At 44.2% G+C, this 14,924-nt stretch overlaps 1 protein-coding gene and 1 long non-coding RNA gene across 4 annotated transcripts; both read left to right on the forward strand.

Moving 5' to 3' along the window:
- The first annotated feature begins 774 nt into the window (after positions 1 to 774).
- Positions 775 to 9,951, forward strand: COPS8 (COP9 signalosome subunit 8). 3 transcript variants are annotated; one of them, XM_036421657.2, is made up of 8 exons: positions 776 to 940; positions 1,876 to 1,946; positions 3,074 to 3,122; positions 4,947 to 5,079; positions 5,721 to 5,828; positions 7,355 to 7,417; positions 8,312 to 8,359; positions 9,010 to 9,951. In XM_036421657.2, the coding sequence occupies exons 1-8, from the start codon at positions 863 to 865 to the stop codon at positions 9,087 to 9,089; spliced, it is 630 nt and encodes a 209-aa protein (XP_036277550.1). In that variant the 5' UTR covers positions 776 to 862; the 3' UTR covers positions 9,090 to 9,951. The 3 variants fall into 3 exon arrangements, with proteins under 3 accessions (XP_036277551.1, XP_036277550.1, XP_045431332.1); XM_045575376.1 differs by having other exon boundaries at positions 801 to 887; XM_036421658.2 differs by lacking the exons at positions 7,355 to 7,417; positions 8,312 to 8,359 and having other exon boundaries at positions 775 to 940.
- Positions 9,952 to 13,395: 3,444 nt separating this feature from the next.
- LOC118709517 lies at positions 13,396 to 14,449 on the forward strand. Its single transcript, XR_006740466.1, has 2 exons — positions 13,396 to 13,543; positions 13,786 to 14,449. It is a non-coding gene; the product is annotated as an uncharacterized LOC118709517 (long non-coding RNA).
- Positions 14,450 to 14,924: the final 475 nt, after the last annotated feature.

Here is a 14,924-nt window from a genome sequence, read left to right on the forward strand (position 1 = left end):
CCCTGCCCTCACTCTTCCATGCTTTATCCGTAAACCCTTGGCATCTTTCACAGTCATCATTTTCTACAGCTTTTTTTAGATCTCCAAACACACCCTCACATTTATCTGTCCTGAGCTCCAGGCCCTTTCAGGACTTTTGCAAACATGTTTTTATTATTACTTTTTATTATTCTGTGTAGTGTGCTGATGTATTCCTAGGATTGTGCTGAAATTTTAACATTAACTTAGCAGGAAAGGGGAGGTTCCTTTCAGTCCTTCCTTACTCATCTGAGTGCCTAAGGTGGGAAGTGCTAGGATAGGTGCCAAAACAAAAAAGATGTTTCAGAAAACGTTGTGGCCGCTTGGCAGTGTGGGGAGATGCCTGGAGGGAGGCAGGTGGGCAGGTCTGCAGAGCGCTGCATCCAAGTCGGTGGTCCCGGGCGGCTGCCCTCTGAAGTGGGGTCCCCCACGGGAAGGACAGGGTGCCCTCTCCAGAGGTGGGGAGCAGGCATGGGGGCAGAATCAAAGCTGCGTTTTGAACCTTTACGTGTGCGTGTGTGTTAAGCCTCAAAAAGGAGAGAGACATAGCATAGCCCCAAACATGGCCCAAAGCCCTCCCTTCCAGGGCTTTTGTTCGCGCGCACACAGAATAACTTCCCCCCAGGCCGGGCCAGTCCTCCAGAGCACCGAGAGCGCCGGCCAGAGCGGCGGCGACCACTGCCGGGCAGCCGCGACGACCTACGACGCGCCAGAACCGACGTTGCGCCTGCGCAGGGGGCACGCGCTGCGCCGGCGGCCTTTACGTCATCACCTCTGCGACTCCCCGCCGGACAGCCTGGGATCTGCTCTTCGGGAAGGTGTAGTAGTGGGACCGGCAGGGAAGATGCCCGTGGCCGTTATGGCAGAAGGTGCCTTTAGTTTCAAAAAGTTGCTAGATCAGTGCGAGAACCAAGAGCTCGAGGTAACCATTCGCGTAGCGCTGGGAGGAGCCGCGGGGGGTCTCCGGGTACCGGGCGGCACTGGTCTCCAGGGTAACCGGGCCCGGGGCCTGCGGATCGGGGGCGGGGCAGGGGGCGGGCGCCTGCAGGGCGCGGGAGCTGGGCCTGTGGAGGCTGGCGCCTTGGCCTGTTCGGATGGCCAAGGATCCAGGCCCAGTCGCCCGAACTCGCTGGGAACTTTTTGTTGTCTGTCTTTAGCTAATGAGCCCGAAAATCTTGCTCATCTTTGCACCTTACACCCTCCACTGTGTATCTCATATCTACCCCCGGTTATGGGAGCAGGTGGAGGAATGTGGATTTTGTTCAAGACGTGTGCACGCACATACACGGACCAAAGATGTAACCATTGGAACCTTTTATTAGTTTAGAAAGCCCTTGTTGGTCCCATAATGTTAGCAGACGAGTTTATCGATTTGTCTTCAGTAAGAGGTGAAAGTTACATCATGCAGCTATTAAAGTTAAGGTTTTGTTTTAGAAAGGCCCTTAAAAAAGCATGTATAAAGAAGTTAGCCAAAGTAGACAACAGCCTAAAACAGCTGGTTACTAATAGACACAATAGATTTTTCAAATGAAATGAATGAAAGTTGAATGAGGTTAGAAATGCCTAAATCAACTGTGATGTTTTCCTTTTTATTATTCATTTATTTAGATATTCAACATATTTGATATAATGGCAGAATCATCATGCTTTAGGAATCGTTGGAAATACTTGTTTCTTATAATACTAAGATAACTTATATAAGAATTTGAGACCTGAGAAAAGGATCCTATTTAAATAATCTCATTCAAATAAAGTCACTGAAGAGATAAGTCACTGCTGATGACAGATTTCAATTTAATACTCTGGGTATTAATATAAGTGTAAATTAGATTATTCTCTTTCATTTTGGTCTTCTAGGCACCTGGAGGAATTGCTACACCCCTCGTGTATGGTCAGCTTCTAGCTTTATATCTACTCCATAATGACATGTAAGTACTTTTTACTAAAGCTAAAAGCAGCTATTTCTTCAAAGTTATAAAGAATTCACACATTAAAATACCGTCACTAGAACATGGGCACAAGGAGCTGTATCTTTTATTATAATACATAATACATCTGTGTCAAATACTGAATTATAAATTTATGATGAGGCTGAGTTATTTTAGACTACATTTGTTTTATATACACCTAAAAAGCGCTCCAGTTTGTTATGAGAAACTATATACAATGCCCATTTCAAATTGCTTTAATCCTATTGATCTTTTCTCTTTTGTCTTTTAATGAAACTTTCTTATTACCTTCATTTACTTAACTTCACTTGTAATCAATAGACCAAGAGAGATTGAAAGGGAAGGTTGAGAAAACTAAGAGGAATTTATTGCCAACATGTATGAGGTTTCTTGGAAGTTTTCTGCTTGTTAATTATTCTTAATTCATATTTGTTAAAGAAAAGTCAGAAAACATGACTACAAAGGGGTATGAGGAACTCATAGTTGTATGACCCATCCATGACTGCTGTTAAATTTTGTTTTAAATTTTTCTAAACTTTTTTTCATATCTTTTAAAAACCTAAATCCAGATTTTTATCATATAAATTATCTGTTTCATTTTTTGTAATCTTGTCATCTTGTGTTTGTTGTAGTTCAGGCTTCCAAAATCTTAAAAACTGCCTTGAAGTTTTGGTGATTCTTTGCCCACTGGTGGGAGGAGAGGTGACGAGGAGAAAAGCATGTGTGCTGTATGTGTTGTCAAGGAATGCCAGAGTCCTGAAAGTATATATGTTAGCTTATTTTTATAGAGAAATTATCTAGGCAGTTCTACTTAAATCTTTGTACTTTTAGTGTACTGTTGCCTTAATTTAAGATCTGGATTATTAATTAAAAAATTTACTACAAATGACAAAACTTTACTTTGGTAAATATATTTTATGTCTTTTAATTTGGAAAACTACTGTTACTTTCCCTAGATAAATTCATGTAAAACTAAATTTCACTTTGTATTTTATAAAATATTTTAAAGTATACTTCTGAATGTTTATATTGGGATCTAGCACTTTAAACATTTATTGAAGTGATTTTTTTTTTATTGCTTATTTTTCCTTGGGGTTGAAAATTAGGAATAATGCAAGATATCTTTGGAAAAGAATACCACCTGCTATAAAATCTGTAAGTATCCTTTCTATTTTTCTTCCTATTACAGTAACAACACTCATTTAAATAGTCACATCATAAAAGTTTATTTTTCTTCTCATATAGTTCGCAGAAATTGTTATTAAAGCAGTATTAAAGTTTAATAATAGATCTTCAAATTCTTTAATTGGAAATTTTAATTTCATTTGACAATATAGTAGTCTCCTGCTGATCAGATTTCTTGAGATATTTCATGTGTCACTTAACTAGGTAAACAACTGAGCCAGTTTAGATAAAGGTCTGCTGTCTATTGTTTTGTTTTGTTGTTTTTTTTAAATATATTTTATTGATTTTTTACAGAGAGGAGGAGAGAGGGATAGAGAGCTAGAAACGTCGATGAGAAACATCGACCAGCTGCCTCTTGCACACCCCCTACTGGGGATGTGCCCGAAACCAAGGTACATGCCCTTGACCGGAAACAAACCTGGGACCTTTAAGTCTGAAGGCCGACGCTCTATCCACTGAGCCAAACCGGTTTCGGCTGTCTATTGTTTTTTAACTGATTTATGCAGCTTTCTATTACGGTACTTATTTTGAACTTGGTAATGTTTATAAGAATAGTCTAAAAATGATGATTACTCACAGAATTAAGATTATTTTTGCTAATTAAGACTTTAGATTTCTTATTTGGGGTAGGGGATTAGATGAAATAACCTCTTAATAACCAAAGTGAAATGAAGTAAATTTTTACTTTCAAGCCATTCACTGTGCCTGTCATAAATGTCAAGTGAAAATTTCAAAAAATTACCAAGAATCCACCCAAACTCCTTTGTTGATTATCAATATTCAGCAGCAGTCCAAATTAGTATTTTTACTCCTCCTTCTTGCCAGGTCATTCTGTTAATGCTCTTCCAGCTTCATGGGCTTAAATAAAAACAGCCATCAATTATGTGCATGATATTACTGGCAGCTTTAGCCTTAGAAAGGCTATAGTGTATGGCATCTTAGACTGGAAGTCTGTGCTGTTAGCCATTTTGTTATTACTTATATCCTAATATATATATATGTATTAGGTTTGGTTCATGGATAGAGTGTCAGCCTGCGGACTGAAGGGTCCCGAGTTTGATTCTGGTTAAGGGCACATGCCTGGATTGTGGGCTCCACCCTCAATAGGGAGCGTACAAGAGGTAGCCAATCAAGAGGTAGCTTATCTCTCATCATTGATGATTCTGATTCTCTCTCTCCCTTCCTCTCTAAAGTCAATAAGAAAAATATATTTTATATGTATATATTTATGTATATATCAGTTATATATTCTGTGTTAATGTATTAATGAAATACAAATACATCTTTAAAAACTATTTTAAGGTAATTCTAAGATTTAGTTCTTTGGACTGCATTCTCATGCCTTAATTTGCTATTAAAATAAAAATTTATATCAGTTGCTTAGTGGTTAGGGTGTCAGCCCAAGCACCAAAGGGTCCTGGGTTCGATTCCTGTTCAGGGGCAGGGTCAATCCCACGTGCAGGAGACAGCCAATCAATGTGTCTCACATTGATGTTACTCTCTTTCTTCCCCCTCTCCCTCACCTTCCTCCCCCTCTTTTCCCCTAACTCCCTCCCTTCTATTCTCTCAAAGATCAATAGAAAAATATCAAATGAGGATTAACAAAAAATAAAAAGAGATCAGACATAAATAGACTTTACTATTCATAGCATTTAAAAACCTTTTTTGTGGTATTGAGCTAAAAGGTAATTACATCCCTTAAAAGAAATGGTGAATTGTTTTAAGATACAGCTGTTGATGAATCTGAACAGTGAATATCCTCAAAGACAATAATAATACCGGTATTTATTGCAGGCAAATTCTGAACTTGGGGGAATTTGGTCAGTAGGACAGAGAATCTGGCAGAGAGATTTCCCTGGAATCTACACGACCATCAACGCTCACCAGTGGTCCGAGACTGTCCAGCCGATCATGGAAGCACTTAGAGGTAGTGTTGCTTTCTGGTTAAAAATCAAATTAGACTACACTTGTTCCCTGAAGTGCTGCAGTGTTGAATTAAGGCAGTGGTGTGTTTTAAAAATAGATTTTTTTTTTTTTTGCTAATGGGGCAGTTTTCAGAACTCTTAGATTTGTTATTATCATGCTGCTTCATTTCATGTTGCTTGTGATAACAGCGACACTTCGGGGCATCACTGTCTTTTAATCCTAGATTGAAATTGCTCTTGTCAGGTTTTTTTTTGTTTGTTTTTTTTTGTTTTTCTACTAAAATGAAATCTGGTAATACTCTGATAACTTCAGAGACTGCTTTGGACTTAGCTTCAACCTTCCATGGTGAGGTTTCCAACTTCTTGATTTTATAACTAATCAGTCCAGTACATAGATGCGCAAAGATGAAAAGCCTGATGAGACATAATAAAACTCATCCCTGCCCCTGTCTTTACATTCCCTCACCCCAACACTTGCTTCCAATCTTCCTGGTTCACTCCTTTATAAATTCAGACAATAGACGGAAGTCTTTGGGTTGATCTAGTCTCACCACATTTGGACAAGAACAGTAATGTCATTTAATTACTCCTTTTCAAAATGTCAGCTCTTTGGTCACTCTGCACACCCTCTGCTCCCACACAGAAGCGACAAGGAGACGAGCCTTCGCCCTGGTCTCTCAGGCATACACCTCAATCATCGCTGACGACTTCGCAGCATTTGTCGGGCTCCCTGTGGAAGAGGCTGTGAAAGGTATGGTTGGCCTACTTGTTGCTTTCAAGGAAAGTGGAAAATGGAGGTGTTTGTTGTGCATGTTTTTAGAGAGATGACATGAAGCATGCAGCCCAGCACCCAGCAGGGCCGGGCAGCAGATGCCTTGAAGGCAGGCACAGTGGTGAATACCCACATGGTCATTACCAGGGCAAGTGCCAAAGCCACCAAATTAGGCAGAGAGAAGAGTTGACCTCATTGCTCATTTAGAAATCCCACTTCACTCTGACTTGGTGGACTCATCCCAGCATCCCTTTCCAGCCCATCTTCTCCCTCACGATTTTACCAATCTCTCTACCCTGGAGCTGGCACCCACTCCTGATGTGCTTCTCCACTGGTCCCCAATGTGCTTCAGCATCTTTGTTTCTCCCATGCTGGAGTGAGGTAGAGCATTGCACATGCTGTGTGGCACTGCTTTATAATGATTGACGTTTTCATTCTCCAGCAAAACAGAGTTCCATCAAGCACCACATCTTATCCTTCAGTGTCCAAGGCCTAGCACAACTCTGGACACTTGGAAGCAGGTTAATGTAAGATCTCAGAGGAAATCTTACCACTACTTACCCATGCAAGCATCTATTTATTTGACTCCTTTCTGGAAATCAATCCATGATTTGTTATCCAATAAGTGCTGTACCCCAGAGTCCATACTGGGTAGAAGTATATGATCTAGGACAAATTATCGGAATTCCCTATTTCATTTCCCACATCCATGTAATTATGGTTGCATGTGCACTTCAGAGAGCTATTATGGTGATGATGTAAAATCCTATAAAAGCACCTACCATGTGCCTACTGGTTGTCTCACTGTACATGTCAGCTGTTGTTTGCATGGTTTCATCACCTGTGTTATTACTGATACAATCTACACTAAAAATCCTAGGTGCTCCTCGCACCCTCATACAACACCCTCATGTTGTCACAAGATGGCCTGCAGGGGAGGGCAGTTGGGTGTGATCAGGCCAGCAGAAGAGCAGTTAGGCGTCAATCAGGCAGGCAGGTGAGCAGTTAGGATCCAGCAGTCCCGGATTGTGAGATGGATGTCCTGCTGCCTATGGGATCGGCCTAAACTGACAGTCAAACATCCCCCGAGGGGTCCCCGATTGGAGGGGGTGCAGGCCGGGCTGAGTGACAGGCTTCCCCCCACCCCTTCCCCAAGCCACAAATTTCATGCTCCACCTCTAGTGATTACATAAAATACAATGTAAGTTTTCTTTATGTCTGTTTTTAGTAACTGATCATATTAATACCATGGTACTTTATAGAAAACACATCATCTATTAGTGGTTATTCCAGCCTGATAAAGTAAAAGGAAGCGATCTGTTTTACAAATGTTTCAAAATTAAGATTATATAAGAACACTGTTTGTAGCACAACTTTCTAGTAAAACTGTACATGGCAGGTTAAACTACATGTGTCAGGTCTCCTGAAAAAATGATGCGATAGACAAAGAAAAACGGAGGGTTTGGGCTATTCCTTCATTTTTGTGTTGAATACACGTTTTTTAGGTATTCTGGAGCAAGGATGGCAAGCTGACTCCACCACGAGAATGGTCATGCCCAAAAAGCCAGGTAGGTGGAGCTCTTCACCCGTGTGTGCAGCATGGGACTCCCTGGGACGCCTTTAGTTTTCAGATATTACATTTGACTAACTTGATATAAGATTCTGCTGTACTAGCAAAATGAAAATAAATCACACATTAAATACAGAATGGCAGGCATGTAGGTGGAAAGGATCTTAAAGTCACCTAATTTTCCCTTAATTATTAAAAATGTATCTCTTGTACAAAATATTTATGTGGGTGTTTAATAATTTCTGTTACAACTTAACTTTTGCTAAGTTTTAATCTCCCATCCTTTCATTTATGGAGCCATTTCTAACTTCATCCTTCCTGTCTAACTGTTGCCTTAGGAAGTTATTTTAATTCTTAGATATTCCCCTTTCCTCTTGTACTGTAGACACGTAGACTCTTCTAACCAAGACTTTCAGTGGCTTCCACCTTCATACAATTACATTACCTGGTCTTCCTTTTAAGGCTTTAAATCAAATGGGCTGGCTGTGCTGTCCCAGTGTGAGCTCCCAGCCCCTCCGCCTCCTCTCTGCTCAGGCCAGGCCCAGTCGTGCCCCTGGTTTCCTTCCACTCATCAGGAGGCTCCACTCAACAGGGAGGGCCTTACTGCCCACCCCACAGCCCTCCCAATCTGTTCAACACTGAGCTCCTGTTTGACTTTGCTGCTCCACAGTTGAGTGTTGCACAGATGTCAGGGTGCTCAGCCCTGCGAGAGTGCCGAGGGAAGCCAGGCCCAGCGGTCTGGAGGACAAGAGAAGCGAATCAAATAGAGGGCAGTGGTATCTCTGTTGACAAATAAGTGGCCATAAATTCATATCGCGTTAAAACTGCATGTTGTATATGGAAATTCTTTGTAATGACTTCTGTAAGTGGACTTTACATTTTGTTTATTTAGTTGCAGGTTCCTTGGATGTTTCCTTTAACAGGTTTATTCCTTTATCAGGTATGTATTTTCATATGTTCATTTAAAATACATTTCACTGTTCTTAATTGTTTTTTGTAGTATTTATTTATTTCTTTATTTTTAGTTCTAACTTTGTAAAGAGATTAAATTCTTTATTTGGTATTTATAATAATACACCAGGTTGTAAGAGTGAACGTGTGGGTTCCCCTCTGTAGCTCACCTTGGGCACTAGTGCCCTGGGCAGGGAGCTGTGATGGGGCCTCTCAGCAGCATCCCAGCTGGCACGTGCCACCTGAAAAGCCAGAGTTTAACCCCCGGCAGTGTGGTCATTGTGTTTTTCGTTCATCGACACTGAAGTCCTCCCAGAGCAGTGTTTGTCGCCTGGAAAGCACTCAGTGGTTCACCCATTGAGTTACCTGTCACGTGGGTGGGATCTTTCCCAGGAGAGCTGTGTTCTCTTCACAGGGATGTTGCATGTTTGCTTCAGTAACAACAAACCAATGGGGCTTTATTCCCAGTTTGGGAAAACTCATAAAAGTTTGAGACTTCTTGGCTTGTTTTTCAAATGTGCAAAGTCAGGGCAAATCTGGGCAAGTTTTCTTATTGTAAAATTAAAGATACGGGACGGGGGGTGCAGAACCAAAGCTGTGTTGCTCTGGACACTAACTTTGTGACTCTTGCATGCACAGAGCCTGCCCCAGTTCCGCCGATCCCCAACGAACAGCAGCTCGCCAGGCTCACTGATTACGTCGCTTTCCTCGAAAATTGATGTCTCATCTGCTTTACGATCCAGTGTCTCGTATCCTGACAAATGTAATTTTGTATTTTCAGTTTATTGGATGGATCGAACACCTCAGCGTTCCGTACTGAGTATGTGATAAAATACAGATGTAATATAAAGCATATTATATATATTTGTCCTGACACATCATGCTGAATAGTTCTGAGACAGTTCTCCTTCGGTGGCAGCTGGCAGTTTGGGTGAGGCTGCCAGAACGACGCAGTCAGCTTACATTTCCGGGGCTCGTAGGTGCAGCCCCCCTGCCTCCTGCTGCACAGAGCATGGCAGCGTCTGTCCCACCCGCACCCGGTGCTATCCCATCCGGTCTGAGGAAGGCTGTCCAGGGGTATTGTCTGAATTGGGGGTGGTCTCGATGCACCTCTTTGGAGAATATGCCCTCTTCTCCGCTCCCACGAGTCACTGATACAGGGTGCTGAGGAGCCAGAGGCGTTTGTTTAGCAAACAGATTGTTAGGGTCCTCTCTCAGTGTGAGTGCATCCATTGCTGGCAGTGGAGGTGGGACTTGAGACACTTAAGACGCTCATGAGAAGTATTAGCTCATGAGAAGTGTTACGTTTTACTGTTTTCTTCTCAGAAGAGGGAAACTCGTATTGAGAAGAAGCTTTGAGATAAGTAACACTATGTACCACTGTCCTGCAGCCTGCTGGGTGCTGTGTTTATCCCTCGGTTCAGTTTTGCCTTTTGGAAAAATACTGAACAAGTTTTTCATTTCTCGTGTGATAGCTTTCTGAATATTTGAAGTTGTTTATTGTATTTTCAGATTAAACCACCCGCCCCCCAGTTCATTTATTTTGCATTTGTTCAATAAATATTTAATTGATTTCTTCAATTGTTTCATCTAAGGCAGTTTCTAGAAACATCACTATCCTGGTTTTTCTGTTGACATTCTAGTTTATCACTGTCTCTCTTACAATTATTTGATTCCTGTTTTTGCTCATTTTAAGATATCTGTTCTCGGAACGTTCGCTTTGCATCTAAGGTTATAAGAACACTTGAGTTTCTACATGTTAAACTAAGAGCCACAACCGATAAGGGGCCAGATGTTCACAGCCCCGTCCTTCACAAATCAAGGCTCCAGCCCTGGGGAGCCCATTGAAAGTTAACAGGCTATTAAAAATTTGTCCAGGAAATTTACAACCATTTTGTCATTTTCTAAGTTTTGATAAATGTTTTTTAACACACATGTGCCATAGAAGGAGTGCTTGCAAGGAGGGGCTTGTCAGCATGAGAAGGAACGATGGAGTGGGAAGGCGATTGTCTTCAAATGCTGCGCTGTCGCCTGGCAGGGTTGTGTTCATTGCTTCCAACAGCAAAATCACGTGAAGGTTAGAAAAGACCAGTACTATCCAATAGAAATGGAAGGTGCCACATAGGGAATTTAAATTTTCTATTGTAGTAGCCACAATAAAGTGAAAAAGGAAAACATGAAATTATTTTTAACGTATTTTATTCAGCCCAGTCCAAAACATCATCAGCTCAACATGTCATCAGCACCAAAAATATTAATGAGATAGCTTACATTCTTTTCTTCATGCTAAATCTCTGCAATCCTACGTGGGTTTCATTTCCATCACAGCTCAGTTTGGACCAGCCACGTGTGAGCAGAGCATGTGACACAGGAGGTCTGATGTCTCAGACACAGAGAGAGGCCCAGCAGTCAGATGCTGCAGCCCTGTTACATAAGCACTCACCAGGGTGTTGGGAGAATGCCCGGCACTGAGTGCATTAGGGACAGCTTCTTTTCCTCCAGGAGACATGAGCAGTTGCCCATTTGTCTTCTAGCTTTCAAAATGTTGGGTTTTTTTAAAAAAACAAGCTTCAAATAAACTGCATTGAAAAGCAGGGGGAAAGGCATCTATTACCTCTGGGCTGGAGCAGCCCATGAATTGGAGTGTGTCCTTGTTTGTTAGTGCTGTGCCTGGTTCCTCACTAGGAGCCACTGACAACACTGCCGTGGGCGGGGATGGAGGTTTGCCTTTTGGATGGAGTTAACCTTGGGTAATGCAATCTTTTTTTATGCTTAGGCAAAGTAACAACCTTCCGCTGATGTTGCTTCTCTAAGTGAAGGACGCTTTCTTTCAAAATGTAGTGGGAGAGCAGTGTCATTTAACCTAAAGATCTAAAAACAAGCTAAAGCCGGGGTGGAAAATTTCTTGATTTAAATGGTTGATGACGTTCTCCTGGGTCATTTGAGACACTGAGAAGCCAGGCTTCCTTCACACATCTTTTCAACTTTAGTGATCACCTCGTTGCGCCCACCTGAGCAGAGCATCTGTGTCCTGAACATGAGTCATAGTTTTCCTCCTAGATAGGGCCAGAGAAAGGCTTGTGTTCTGAATAAAAGGAACCAGACCATTTTCCACTTGAGTCACATGATGGAGGGAATCGCCAGAAACCAGCGTTGATTTAATCATGTTCTCGTGATCCTTACGCCTGCCCCCAGCCTCTGAGAGGAGCAACCCAGGACAGCCAGCAAAGTGACCCCATGCACAATTCATACAGTGATAAACACCCACCTACAGGGGTCCTGTGTCCCTTAAATACCGTGACTGGAGAACAGTGAAAGTGTTGTGAGGCTGGTGGTGAGTGATGCCAAAGGAGAATGGCCTAAGAAATCCCAACTCCCATCTGGCACCCATATGCCTGTTGGATGCCGCCCTTAAAATCTCAGTTTCTACCAGATTCTAATCGGAACTGGACCCATTTCCCCGTGACACACAGACTGGATGGAAATGTGGGAATGTGTTCTCATGAATCTATTTCAAAGGATGAGCAGGCTTCAGTGTTTAGCATCTTGGCTAAATACTTGTTTGAATGCCTCGCCTGTCTTTCATGGGGCCTGAGCTGCTGCTGTAGGTCGGGAATTTGTTCTCTGTGTCCACCATCCCTCCCCTGCGATAGCTAAGGACTGATGAGAAGCAAATATAGGGTTAACCCTGATTTATCGAAAGCAAATATTTCAGCCAGAGCCAAACCTTCATACAATGCAGCTGCTCAGCACCATCCTACCCTCCCTGCCACTGGGTTTTCCCTGACCCACGTGGTTAGGGTCATTCTCGTCACTCCAGCTAAAGGTAGTCTGCAGAGAAGTAAGCCTTAATGGCTGGGGAAGTGCCACAGAAAACAGTGCTTGATTAGACAGCATGTTTCAAAGAGAAAACAGACATCTTGCAAGCCCTAGTTCAAAATGTTCAGATCACAGCAGCGAATGTAAATACCTCGGAATCTCCTACCCATCTGACCAGTCATGTTTCTCCAAGAGGTGGAATGACAGCCACAGACCCCGTCCTGGGCTATCTGCCATTCAGAGCTCTGCTGCACTCTTGTCTGAGCCCAGAGCAACCTCTCCTGGTGGCACGGAGGGGCCCGTGGGGAGCAAGGACATTGAGTTTGGGTGCTGAGGCACCTTGTTTTGTGGGTATAGCGCTGGTGTTCTGAGTGGAGGTCTGAGGGAGTCATACATCCCTTTCTCTGTCCCCAGGTCTCCCCTGCTTAGAGAGATTGGATAAAACCAGCCTTCATGTTATCCGCCCACATTACAGCAAGCTGGCCCTGCTTCCCCTCCCCGTGACCTCTTAGCCTTCATTCATGAGAGAAACCAGTGAGAACAAGCTGCAACAGTGAGAACGGGGACTGCCATGGATACCACCCAGGTCCACAACTCCTGCCTCACTCCTGCCAGGGGAGCAAAGCCTGCCTGGAGACACTAATCCTTCAATTTACTCCAAAATATGCCTAGAACCTTTGGCATTTGCAAACCCATTCTGAAATTAAAAACAAGTAATTGGCTGGTGTGGCTCAGCAATTGAGCATTGACCTATGAACCAGGTCTCTGGTTTGATTCCTGGTCAGGGCACAGGCCCAGATTGTGGGCTCAATCCCCAGTGGGGGCCATGCAGGAGGTAGCTGATCAATGATTCTCTCATTGATTTTTCTATCTCTGAAATCAATAAAAATATATTTAAACACACACATACACACAAGTAACTGAAGGTTTTCCCACTGTTGAAAAGCATTGGTTTAGACCTAATTATCTTCCGTGTCTAGTTTGGTCTAGACCAGTGGTCGGCAAACTGCGGCTCGCGAGCCACATGTGGCTCTTTGGCCCCTTGAGTGTGGCTCTTCCACAAAATACCACATGCGGGTGCTTACGTACAGTGCAATTGAAGCTTCGTGGCCCATGTGCAGAAGTCAGTTTTAGGCCTGGGCAAGTATATTTTGAAGAAGTGGCATGAGAACACACAAGGGGCCAAAGAGTCGAATGTGGCTTGCTAGCCGTGGTTTGCCGACCACTGGTCTGGACACAGCTGAGAATCTGGACACACTGCCTTCCTGTTGGTCCTAGACAGAATGCAGCCTTCCGACACTGACAGCCACATGCCCAAATGGAGAAATGGTTTCCTCAGCATTTCCAGAAAAAGGTAGACTTGGTATTTTTGTTTAATCGACAAAATTAGTCTTCCACAAATGAGATTTTGTGTCTTTCAAGTTGGAAGTGTAACCCTAGAGTCACTAGGCTGTGGCCCACATTCAAGGTGCGCTCATCTTTAATATAGACACACATGCCCGTGAACTTGTGTCTTTACCTAAAAGCACAAGAGGACGCGCCGACAGGAATAATTTACCCAAATGTACTTGTCTCACTTGTCTTTCCCACCTACAGATCCCCCTCCTACACTCTTGTTGCCTGTCCCCATCGAAGCGCAGCCCTCCACGGGCACCCTCCCTGGACGGACGCCCTTTGGGAGGGGCAGGGGCAGAAGCAGGTGTGGGCTCACAGGGTGGGGAGAGGATGTTGTAGCCCAGCCTCAGGCCCAGCCCACCCGAGACACCCAGCCCTGCTTCACTTCTAGGACTTTGAGGGTTCCTGTGTGGACCTGGGCTCTGACCTGGGTCCACACATGGGCTGCAGGGCCTGTGAAGGTCATGAACTTGTTGTAATGATGGGACCAGGGCATGTGACTTCACTGAGTCATGAGGGGACACGGGTGGAGGGCCTGACCTCAGGCCAGTTTCTGGGCGAGGGGGTTCACACCCACCTGGGCCCCAACCAGTCAGTCCTCTCCATGGGGGAGACTAAGACCTGTCCAGGACCGCTGGGTCCCTGCCCCACACCCACCTGAGTCAGGCCTGACTGGTCTGCAGGCATTCCTGGTGTGAAGGCGGAGCTGGGGTCCCCCATGAGTCCCCTTCCCCTCGTGTGTCCGCACTCCACTCCCCTATTAAATCTTGATTTGTTTTCAGCCTGCCCCTCCATTCTGTTCTTTTTCTCTCTCCATTTCCCTTGGAACTGAAACCAAATGTTATAAAACTGAGTCTAAAAGCCACTTTTCCCGGAAACAGTTGTGTCTGTGTCCCCCTCCCTGCCCCCCCCCCCAAAAAGGGACAGAGCTTCCCCAGGAGTGCTTTCTCCTGCTCCCAGGTGTGCTGCCGCCTGGGACAGCCTGCTGTCCCTGAAGAGTGGCTGGAGCTGTGTCCTCTGTGAGGATCGCTCGAGTCACATCTGACCAACTGCAGGCCTGACCCCAGCCTCCCACCCTCGCTTTGAGCTGAGGCCTGTTCTGAGCAGTCCCTGGGGAGAAAGTAAGCATGGGGGGTGGGTCGCTTCCCTCCTCCAGAGGCCTCTCCTGGCTGCTTCCCCTGGGGCCTGTGTCCTGCAGGTGGCAGCGCAGGCCAATTGGCAGGAAGGGGGAGGCCTCAGGGCAGCTGGGCTGGTGAGAGGACGCTGCAGATGTGGTCACATCTGACCTCTTAAGTCACAGGATCCAAGCTCCTTTGGGAAACAGTTAAACCTCATTTGTA

Source organism: Pipistrellus kuhlii, unplaced genomic scaffold, assembly GCF_014108245.1.
Source record: "Pipistrellus kuhlii isolate mPipKuh1 unplaced genomic scaffold, mPipKuh1.p scaffold_m20_p_7, whole genome shotgun sequence".
NCBI lineage: Eukaryota > Metazoa > Chordata > Mammalia > Chiroptera > Vespertilionidae > Pipistrellus > Pipistrellus kuhlii.

Coding starts and splice junctions, on each gene's coding strand:
- COPS8 (XM_036421657.2), top strand. CDS start 863: ATGCCCGTGGCCGTTATGGCAGAAGGTGCCTTTAGTTTCAAAAAGTTG. Junction 941..1,875: donor GCGAGAACCAAGAGCTCGAG/GTAACCATTCGC, acceptor TTGGTCTTCTAG/GCACCTGGAGGAATTGCTAC. Junction 7,418..8,311: donor GGTCATGCCCAAAAAGCCAG/GTAGGTGGAGCT, acceptor TTGTTTATTTAG/TTGCAGGTTCCTTGGATGTT.